The sequence below is a fragment of the Cystoisospora suis genome (assembly GCF_002600585.1).
Source record: "Cystoisospora suis strain Wien I chromosome Unknown contig_3944, whole genome shotgun sequence".
In the NCBI taxonomy this organism is placed as follows: domain Eukaryota; phylum Apicomplexa; class Conoidasida; order Eucoccidiorida; family Sarcocystidae; genus Cystoisospora; species Cystoisospora suis.
In genome coordinates this window covers 696-11,985 of record NW_027156739.1, presented here as the reverse complement: position 1 = coordinate 11,985, position 11,290 = coordinate 696, and the positions used below count along the sequence as shown (strand labels likewise).

General features: G+C 55.9%; 1 protein-coding gene across 1 annotated transcript; it reads right to left on the bottom strand.

Annotated features, from left to right (window-relative positions):
- Positions 1–4,308: 4,308 nt before the first annotated feature.
- CSUI_007462 (wd g-beta repeat-containing protein) lies at positions 4,309–11,079 on the bottom strand. The gene is made up of 10 exons (XM_068067607.1): positions 9,801–11,079; positions 9,436–9,672; positions 8,968–9,210; positions 8,198–8,845; positions 7,723–8,082; positions 6,971–7,608; positions 6,543–6,854; positions 5,663–6,445; positions 5,203–5,560; positions 4,309–4,810 (listed from the first exon to the last, which is right to left on the bottom strand). Exons 1-10 carry the CDS (start codon positions 10,027–10,029, stop codon positions 4,314–4,316), a joined length of 4,305 nt encoding a protein of 1,434 aa, XP_067920417.1. The 5' UTR covers positions 10,030–11,079; the 3' UTR covers positions 4,309–4,313.
- Between the last annotated feature and the right edge of the window lie 211 nt (positions 11,080–11,290).

The window sequence follows — 11,290 nt, the reverse complement described above, 5'->3', positions numbered from 1 at the left end:
TGCAACGAACCAGTTCACAACCTGGCTTCGCAGCGTGGAAGGATCGAAATGTGATCAATCCGTCACTGACGCCGGCAGATGGACAGATCGTCTTCGGGGTAGGTTGAAGGTCCGTGCCCCTCGGAACGGATTACAGCTTTGCTGTTTGTTGCCGTTGAGACTCTGGGCGAAGGGCCTGATAGGCACACTCTACCGTGCTTGGCGCCCGGCGCCTGCCGGTCAGTGCAACCTCACCGGCAACGGGCTAAGTTTACCAGCGCGCCTCCAGCCGAGGAGGCAGGACGGGTGCATACGGGAGACGCATTTTCAGTGCCAGTTCCCTAGCTTTGCTGTCGTTGATCGCCGAGAAGAGGGTTAGAAGGCAATCCTTCCTTGTACTAAAACGGTGACCGGCAAGTGTTACGCAGCAGTAGGGAATTGTGCTTGGGGCGGTAAGGCACAGCATGCTTTTTAATCAAGGTGCGGCGGCTCTCTCTTCAAAATTATTTGTTCGTATTCGAGCATCGCCAGCGGTGTCAGAACAAGAAACATTCTCTCCACTCAAGGTGGCCCACCCACTCTCGTTTCTAGCGTAGCTCCCAGGCCGGGCCCAGTTAGGTCTCAGTAGTCCGATAACTAACAATGTCTTTCTTTTTGTGTTCCTCCTGAAGCTTCTTCTCGTGTTCTGCGTTCTCCGCTATCTCCTCGTTGGGGTTTTCGGCGCTCGACCGGAACGATTCGCCGCACTGTTCAAAATCCTGCCAGCGAGTGTCCGGCGGGGCCATTCCCACCGACACCAGAAGTTTATTGAAACTCTGTGGTGAGTAAGAGCCAACCTTTGTTGTCTGTAGTCAACCCTGGCTGGTCCAACACCCCGGACCACATATGTCACGTAGTCTCTCGCCCCGCGAACTGAGACAGTACCTGCTCGGTGCCAAACGCTTATTAGTTGTCCACGGGAGAACGTGAATTGCTTGAGGCACCGGTCACCGAGAACTGTCCCACTCGAAAGTGTGTCCGCGAGCGATGCCTCCGATCAGGTACGCAATCTGGCACGTTATTACCTTGGCCTGGGGCGTCCTTGTGCTGGCCGACCAGATCGGCACCAGTCAAGAGGCAGGCTGGCTTCGAAAGGCATTCGGCCAGCCTGATGGTCGCTGGTACGTCTAAATATCCCGTTAGCTCTCGCCATGCTCCACAGACCGCTGGTCTTGCACGAGCTGACGCACTTACAGGGGTTTTGAGCGTACGGGGCAGCGTGCGTGGCAGAGACGCACTAACGGCAGTGGGCAGATAAATACGAGCGGAGTGCTGAAATGCTGAAACGACCTGCGAAGCTGATTAGTGGAGCTAAGGCGCCATCTATTGCATTCCGGAACGCGGAGACACTCCGCCGCCAGAGTTCCTGGCAGGTAAACTGAGACGAGCCGGATGTGTTCGGTAGCATTAAGGGGAAAGGCACGGGGAAAAAGAGCTCCAGCGGAGGTATCCTAGGAGTCCAAGGTCGAGTATCGCTGCCGACACAGCTTCCTCGGTCGCCTGGCCGCATCTCACCACGCTCCTTGAAAAGGAAGGTTGAGGGTTGAGGCTTCCGAACGCCTGCTCACCTGTACATGCAAAAGAGAAGCTAACCACTGGATGAGCTGTCGTCCGCGGGGTCAATCAAATGCAGGTACTGGTACGCTACAGCCGCTGAGGCAGGAAGGGGTTCACCAGGATGGCCGCTTCTGATACCGTCTCCGGGAACCCGGGCATACTACCTCACCCAGACTGGAGCTTGGCTGTCCTCCGTAATATACGTGGGTTGCAACGGGACACACAAAGACTCTGCCATGGAAATCGCCCGCGGCCTTGTCGTGTTTTTGTTCGTAGTGCATTCGTATGCTTGCTCATTTTGGAGGCTTGGACTTGTAAGTGTCAGTGCTCGAAACCTGAACCGCTTGCCACTCCAGTCGCTGGGACCCCGCATTGTTCTGAAGCTGGCTAGCGAATAAACGGCATAGTAGCTGGCAGCTGGGAAACCCCGCAAGGAGTTCAGGACAGAACTAATGGACAGCCGAGACTGAATTTCCTCGTCTAACTCACCGTGTACGCCCAAGGAAGCCTATTCTTCGTAGCGTCGGAGTTGCAGTTGTGTCTGAGTCGGCAGTGAACTGCTCAAGGCTGTTCTTGAATACACTGTGACCTTGCTATTCGACTTACATCCGCCCGGGCAAACTCCGCACGCAGCAGACAAGGCGCCCGCCATCCGGAAATGCCGCAGGTCCGAGAGAATCTGTGCTCGTGTCCGCATTGCGTGCAGGTTGCCTTAGTTCTCCAAGACTGGGCCGATTGCGTAGTGTGGGCGGGCAGGCTTCTCACATACTGTGAACTCCCCGGCTGTCTTAAAGAACCGCTGCTCCACCTATGTTTTGTCAAGTATTCCCTCAGTTCCCTGGTTCTCTTCCCTTGGCTATGCGTGTGGCCCTTCCTGAATGTGGGGAAGGTGACCTACTATACGGGAGGGCGGGTGAGGCCGTTTGACATCCCCGGGGGGTGCGCGCTGGCCGCATGTCTCTCTCTCTTACAGGTAACAAATAGGCTGCCAGGCATCCACTGTCCCTGCCCTCGTCCAGGTCTCATTCGAAGGCAGAATGCGGCGGCTGCACTCCGCTCCCACGATAGCCATCGCTGCCCTGTGCAGCGGACGCGTGGCGCTGTTCGCACCGCAGCTGACTGGCCAACACTTGGAAGGGACGCCGCGGCTCTTGTGTTGTGGCCTTGTCGCAGCTCCTCCACATCTACACATTCAGACTGGTAATCCACTCAGTCCGTAAGAATGCCCGCGAGCAAAGTGTCCCCGACTGGAGGCGGCCGGACTACGAAGTTCCCCCAGCAAACTGCCGGGGTAAGCAATTACTAGTGTCGGGTACACAGAGGAGAAGCCTGTGAAAGTCTGCCTGCCGGGGGAACGGAGTCCGACGCGCACCAGTCACTTGCTTGCCATCTTTAGGGAGCCAGAAAAGTCTGAATGAGCGACACTTGGCCGGTCTGAACTATGCTCGATATCACCTTTGTATCCTCAGCCTCAAACGCCCTTTTGCTGGAAGTCAAGTGTCCCGAGGATCAGCTGACAGTTGAAGGCGTGATGCTTGATCGGGCCTTGGAGCATCTTTTGTCAGAACCGCGGTCTGTTTCAGCTTCCCAGCCCACAGCTCGATCCCTTCAGAATGATTGTGCGTCAAGGTATTCCCTTGTCCAGGAAAACTCACCCGAGTCAAAAGCCCGGGGGACTCTGTGCATGCAATGCCTGACCGCCCCTGCATGCAAACGGCGTTGACCACCGGACGCCATCGATGCTTGTGACCGAACGCTGCATGGGCTCAGCTGGAGGCGGCTGCGTTCTGAGGACCGCGGTTCCGAGTGAAGAGCGGCCACAACATGCTTCAGTCTTGAAAAATCAAGTGAAGGCGAGCTCGTACTGACGTGGCCGAGAAACCTTATGATCTCCCTTGTATTCGTGAATAGTTGGCTATACAGTCGGAATCGGACGGAGTCACACGCCCCCCCACACGACGCCGTGGACCGGCGGTCTATGGCAGTCTCCTCACCCCCACATGTGCTAGTGTGAGTCGACTCTGAGCACCGTCAGTTGTTTCCTGTAGCAGGCCAAGGCCAGGATAGCGTTGCTTTTATTCAAGTGATGTCAGGCTTCTGAGCTGCCGGGGAGACAGGCCTGGAAACGCTCTCAAGCCAACACAAGCCTCATCGGTCCACCTGGTCCACCTGAGTGACACACCTTCCGGGGCTGGCGGAAAGAGCACATCCCCCGTCCCTTCGTATGTGGACTTTCTCAAAATTAGTTGTAGTCGTGCTCTACTGTGGGCCTTCAGTTTCTGTATCGAGGGAGTTCCGCGGTGGGACCAGCAGCACGCAGCACGACCTGCAAACGGAAGAATAGTGCTCTCGCACTACTTGAGGCTGAGCAGAAGAATCCTCGTGTCTGCTCAGCAAACAGACTGCGACACCCCTAAAGTCTCACACTATGTGCTCTCGGCTTGACGGCCGCTCAGAGATGACTTGGAGACAGTCCCCTGCAGGGTCAGGGCAGCAAACTACTGGCTGGGAGCCATTCGTCAACAATTTCCCAGGAGCCTTTTTGAGTCTGTTCCATGAGGACGCCCTCTCAGGGAAGGGTCGTTGACAGAAGATGAGTGGCTTGTGTTAGGTGAGCTCCGGGCTGATTCTCGGGCTACAAAGACATGCGTTATCTTGCAAGTTCACCCGTGGCGCTGCATGCAGGTGCTGCAGCGCTCGCTGTAGTACGGAAGTGTCTCTGGTTACGCATCTGCCCGTCAGATCACGGTGCTGGGAGTTCCACACAGCGGGCAACACCGCTCATCCAGAACAAACTCTTCAGTTTTATCCAGGTCAAAAACATGTATGCACCGCGAGCACACCACCATGCGTCTCTCGGGTCGCCCGCGCCGTAGGTCGGGCTGACAGCAGTCTGGGCTGGTAGGCCTCTCAGAAGCGGAATCGGAGCGGTGTTGACTGATCCCCACTGCGCGATGCTCGCCAGCATCTACGCACACGAAATACTGAGTGGCCAGCAAGGAAGAGATGCTGTTGTGACTTAGTATGCAGACTGTCTCCGGCTGAAGCGTCCTCAGAAGGTCAAGGGGCACTTGTGGTGGAATGAAAGTTGCCTGACCCCGGGCATCTGCATCGGCCTGAAAACCTGGGAGAGATAGTTTCTGCCTGAACAAGTCTGCTGTAAGCGATCGTGCTTCCTGCGACCTGCTGGGAGCCCCTTCTGTTAAGAAAGAGCAGTTCTCGTTTCTCGTCGGGCCTGTCAACGTAAAGGCACAGCACATAGTTGCCACGTTGTTTAGCAGGCACGTGGCCCGGCCAGCCACTACCCCGAGAGACGGCCAACGCCTGCCAGGGGTCACGGAGCGGAAACGTTCCTGAGGAGCCCTCGAACTGTTCGTCTGGAGCGCCGAACAGGCACTGCAGACGGACAGTCCTAGTAGTGTGAACCAAATGTGGACCGCGTGCTCACCTTTTTGTGCTAGCCAGGGACACTACGACAACCCAGGACGCAGCTTCAAGTGTGCCCCCAACATGTGCCAGATCAAAAAGATTGGCGCCCTGGGAGAACACGCTCAGCTGCCGGTGATGCCGACGCTTGGGAGCCATGAAACGAACCGTGATGTGATCTCAGTGAACCCGGGAGCCTACCCGCTACTAGAGGGTCAAGAACTGCAAACGGGGACGACTTCAGAACCATTTCGACCCTTTCCTCGGACATGTTTTGAGGAGGAAGGAACTCGACTGAAGTAACTGGAGAGAAACCTCCAAATTCCCGCAGCCGGGCATGTCCGCACACTCCGCAGACCTCGCCCACTGGTACAGGAATGCGCCGGGTAGAAAAGAGGCTTTCCGTCCTCCCGCACCAAGCACAAGGAACGACTGAAATAGCGTGGTTCTCGTCCAAGGAAGTTTTTGACCGTATCCTCATCGAAATATCGTCCACTGCTTTTTGCATCCTTTCCGGAACTCGCAGTCGCTGAAGCTTTTGACACGCGATTCGCCCGACCTATCCCGACAAGCACACACCCACGCCCAGCAATTTCCGCACATTCTAGACAACAGCAGGGGACAGGCGCTGGCTGACTGCTTCGCCGGGCTTGCGTCGTACCTTGTAAGCCTTCAGCCGTAGCGAGCTTTCTGCTAGAGCATGGAGTACAAGAGCTTCGCTGATCCCCGGCAAAAAACCAGCAGCAAAGCGGTTGGCCCACGTGTCCAGCGCACGCTCGAACTGTCCATCACCCCTGCCGCGCCACTGGTCAAGACGTGGCCACGGCTCAAGCGCCTCCTCGTACGGATGAACCCTCTTCCGGTGATCGGCTTTGGCTGCCCCGCCCCAGTCGCTTGAGCACTTTGGGACAGACGACCGCTCCCAACGTTCAGAAATACTGTCGTTGTCTCCTGAGTTCTGTAGCGGAGGAGCAAGGATGTAGTTCCATAGAAACGCAGCCGCGTCGAACACAATAGTTTCCCGCGAGAAAGTGCTATCTTTCATCGCTTGGACTCCAAGCCTGAAGGGAAAAATGCCCTCTTCGCGGCGAATGATCACGTGGTACGCGAGGTAAATTTCAGCCAGCCTGCGGAACGAAAAGAAAAACTGGAGGGCAAGCGTGTCCGGAAGAGAGTGATGCCCAGTCGAGTCGTGATTGGCCGACTGTAGTATGACGCAACTCGAGGCGTGCTTCAGGATTTCGCTCGCGCACGTCCAGCACCACCGCGAAGCTTCCTGGAAGCGACGCTGGGTAATGCAGCTGTCCAAAAGCTCGAGAAGCAGTACATAGGAGAGGTCTGGCCTGCCTCCTCGTTTCAGGGCTTCTATGGCGTCTTCAAACCTATCGGACTTAATTAACTCCATGGACCAGGGTATGTAAACACCCATTGCCAGACTGGGTTCCTGAAGGAAGAAGGCACAAGCCAGCGGGAAGTCAAAGCTGTCTTGCTGACTTCGGCAAACGGCTGTTTTAAGAGGGGTATGCGCGACCGTGTTTTACCTGTTGCGCCAGAAGAAGGGCGTCCTCCCATCGTTTGTGCTCAACAAGGAGCTTCGCCATTTCCTCCTTGTTGTCAAGCTGAGACAGGGTCTCTCTAGCAAAGGGGAAGTGACGGTGTTTGTTGAAGACTGTGAGGGCTGCGTGTAAGACGTCCTTCCGCTCAGCTTCGCGAAGATCGCCGCGGACAATAGAAATCACCTTGTCAAGTGCTCCCAATTGCCCGTAGAGTTCCACTGCTCGACGGTGTTTCTTTGCCCGAAGGTACAACCCCGCCGCGAAGTGCAGGTGACCCTTGTCCTCGACAACGATGCCCTGAGAGCCGGACAATTCAGATTTGACAAAGCCTGTCACAAATGAAGTGTTCACAGGTGCTGCAGTAAGGCTGCGGGACAAGGCTGAGTGGAACTGTTGGCTCACGCGTCCCTCACCTGCGGAGGAAGGTCTTCTTTCCTGGTTCTTCGGAACTGCGTGTTTTCGAGACCGGTAGAGAAAGCCTGGTCTTCCAAGGACGGCCTAGAAACAGAGAATCCCCACTCGGTAGATCCACGGAGAAGAGGTGTACTCTCCTGGATGAACGCTGCCCAGGCCTTCGCCTCTCGCCAGCGCTTTAGACCGCTGAACAGCTCCACCGCCAATCGCGGATGACCGGCTCTGATCCACCAGAATGCTGCCTCGACGAATGCTCCTTGAAACGCGGCTACCATTGCCGCCGCGTAGCTTTTTCTCTTCATTAGCGGCATGCTTTCGTCATGGACCCCAGCGCGGACCTGCTGAATAAGCCTGATGCCGCGGAGGTCTTTCAGCCGTGTGAACGCCTTCGTTGACAGATCGAAATCGAGGTTGACGAGAGCGCACAACGCAAGAGAGAGCCAGTCAGAGTTTGTCACCCCCAAGCATGCGACTCTATATGCAGCACGAAAGTCACTTTGCTTCAAATACGGATGCATTGAAGCGGAGAGAGGAACATTGTACGTCTGCACTGAATGAGCCCGCAAGCAGTAGATCTTCGAACCCCTGAATCCGACAACAAATCCTTGAAGTCGTTGCGTATGCGGCGGGAAAGCCCCTGAGAAGCATACCAGCAATCTCGAGCAGACCACATTTCTCAGGACGTGAGTAGAGGCTTAGTTCTGTTTCGCCAAAAGTAGAATCAGTCGCGAAGCGGCCACTTAAGGCTCACCACATCGGATAGACAAAATGTTGCAACCTGTGTAGGACAACATGTCGTCCAGAGCGAGGTTCCAGGCGACCGAAGTCACATTGGACTCTCTGTAGAGCACTTCATTAGTATCCAAGCCGTAGACGGTCATTCTTTGGGTTGAGTCTACTACTGCAAGTTTTGTTCTCAGCAGGGAAATATCTAGACAGGCAATTGGGTGGGCCTCCTTGATGAGGATCACCGGAAACGGGTTGTTGGTAAAAATCTCAACGACCTGGCCATTCTTCAAGCCAGCAAGAATCCCTTCAGCAGCAACTGGACCTCCTAGGACTTTAATATACCTGATGATGGATCCTAGATCCCATTCCCTTTCGAAGATGCCTGCAATCGAAGTCTGGAAGCACACGCACGAGGCGTGATGAGCGGGGGACGTTCTGGCTCTCAGACCACCGAAGTCCCTTCTCAGCGGTCGAGGTTCTCATAGCCCTGGACCTACCGGAGAGCGTGTAGAGCTGTAGTTTTGCCTTGGTGCAGCGGATCAGGTGCGACGACGTGATAAGCATCAAGGAGCAGTCAAGCGCTTGACTGATCCGATTTATTAGTTGATACGTCATGTCGTCCGAGTCACTTGGATCGGCTGAGTATATTACAACTTCTTCAGGTAGCATTATAGCCAGGAGTTCTTTGAAAACTGCAATCTTCTTTACAAGATTGCGGCACCTGGGGATACAAGCACGTTCCGCGGATGCTGATAGCAAGTGTAGCGGGACCGACAGGGGCCTGTAAGACTTCGGTTGTACGGCGAAAGAGCAAGGTTTTCTGGCGTCCCACGACACTTGGGTTTCTGAGATGGAAGCGTACTTGATTCGCACGCTTTGATCTGATCTCATGTGGCGCACTACCACGTCCGTGAGTTTGTCGCGGTGTGCGTATCTGTCTTGGTACAGGCCGTGTACAATGGGGAAGTTGAGACTGTAGACCTGCACCTCGCCCGAATTGCTGCCGACCACCGCGCGGGAGCAACCGGGGTGAACCGCGCACGACCACGCCCAGTCGTCTGTCTGACCGACTGAACCCAGAGAGACTCCATCGTGACTACAGAGGAGCAGGCTGCCGTCCGAACCCGCCACAACGAAGAAGCTGCCTGCGGAAGAAGACAGAGAAGTACTTGACTAAAGATACAGCTCTTCACAGGGACTGTCGAGACTCTCTTCACCGCATTCCACGTCCATCATCTTCTTGACCATTCTCTTCGCCCGTACTCACCGTTCGGCGCGAAAGAAATGCACAGTGGATCACACCTTAAATCAAGCGGTCTGAAGCAGGCTTCCCCTGACAGACGATGGAAAGTTAGCTGCTGGTTGAAGGTTCCAACAACGATGAAGCTAGCTCCGCCATCGTCAACGCCAGCAGGGCTCCATGCCAACGTCCAGACTGGAGCGCCTAGAGCGATGCTCCACTTCTCCGCGCCGGTTGTATCGCGAATGGAAACAATCCCGCTGTACAATCCTGACCAAGAACATAGACCGTGACAGCGCGAGCGCTCAGTCTGGACAGTTGGTGCTACGGGCTGTTTGCCCCGACCCGCGTGAACATAGTGTGGCGGCAGCAAACCGCATCTTGCAGAAGGTCGCCGGAGCTCTCCATGCAAAACGGGATAATGGGAGGAATGTTGCCCTTGTGCACCAAGCGGCTGTTGGGGTAATCCAGGCGCTCTACGGTTTTCTCTCTTACCTATAGCGAGAAGGTTCCCATCCGGCGTCCAGTCCAAACAACAGGCTTTCGCCGGTAGTCTCAGCTTGCCGACGGACGGCAGCTCGGGTGACCACAGGCCAAGATCTACGGCCGTTGCACTTGCCAGTTGTAGGGTTACAGGATTGAAGGCCAAGCACTGGATACTATCACTGTGAGTATACTTCCGCCATCCACTCCCTGCATCGGTCCATATGATCACCGTCCTGTCTGCGCCGCCTGTACATCCGCAGTGGAATACACTGCTAGATCAGGAGTGCCAGCTGCCACGCTCCGGTTCGAGCTGTTTGAAAACTTGGGCAACTTCTCACCCGAGCACCTGTCTAGCATGTCGAAGATTCACGTACCTGAAGCAAACAGTTTTCCGTTCTTGCTGTACTTGATCGCGTACACGGTATCCTTGTGGGCCTTCAGCGTTTGAATAATCTTCCCGGTCGAGGACTCATACATCAGCACGCAGTTCCTTACAGCTGCCAGCAACCGGCTGCCGTCGGGGCTAAAAGCAAGGCTCCAGATGACGCTTGCCAGTCCCTCGCGTGCAGGGACCGCGTCATGCCACACCCGCTGGGACTCCATTTCGAAGGCATGGCACCGGCAGGTAGGGCCCGCACGCACAGCAGTCAATTACGCTCTCCTGAAGAGCAGCAGCGCTTCACCTTCGCCGGCGGATCACCGGTGAGGCTGACAGCAGTGCTCCCGAGCTTGTGAGTCTACTTTCGTCAGCTGCCGAAGAGTGTAAGCAGAGCAACGCCTTCAGCGAAGATGCTTTCCGTTCAATCAGTAGGCCCGAGTACAGTGCGACAGGAGCCACGTCAGCAAGTCCGGGAAGCTGAACTGAACTGCCCTGGCGACAAACGAGACGGCTGCGCGCCCGCGGTGACGCCAGATCAGGTTAGCTACACCAAGAACACAGTGAAGTCTCAGGCTTCCCCCTGCTCACCCGAGCAGCCGACTCGCATTCGCCGTGTGGTTGTGTTGGGAAACACCTGTGCGTGCGGTGAAAGCGAGGGAGAGTATGGACGGGCGTTTCGCCGGGAACCAAGACGACTATCTCTCACGAGAGACCAGCGGCAAGGTTTCAATCGTCTGCTGCCACTCCGGGTGTCTACAAACTGCCGAGCTACCATGCATGCACTTGTTTGTGGAAATGCTATCTGTTGAAGCTGTCCACAGCTCGTCGCGCATTCTGCTCTTGCTGCACAACATTCAACCGTCCGAAGACACACTACGGCGGAACCTCGCTCTGTCCGTCTGCAAACTCACGACCGTGGCTGACCGGGGAATCGACTTCTATTAAGCGACAGCAGCAGAACTGCTGTACATGCAGAGGCAGGCCGCTCGGGAAACTGTTTGGTAAGCAGGATAGCAGAATGCCCCCGCAAGGGCACGGAGGAAATGTTAGGCGAGAAAGCGGACTACATTGTAACTCGTGAGGGAGCGGGCCGACGAACTATAGCGAACGCTAGGCCGCCGGCGTTTCCGGCGAAGGATACACCACTGGTTGTACAGTGCATGCAATCAGCGCTCTAGGAACGCGCTGGGAAATGTAGTAAGGGTCGACTGCCGCTGCTTTTGAAGGGCGCTGGAGGAGGGATGGCTGATTAGATGGGTGAACGCCGTGACGGATCTCAGTTTGGGAGACCAGCTTGCTGCTGTCCGTTGACTGTCGCTCTGGATACCTGCAGTAACGTCTCTGCCCGAGCATGCCGTTACCCGTACGAAGAGCAGCGCCGGGCCACCATCTGACCGAGGCAAACTCCGAATTCAAGCCCTTACCGAAATCGAAAATCACTGCGCGCCAAAACTGGCCGGAGACGCCAAAGGGGGATACCCCCTC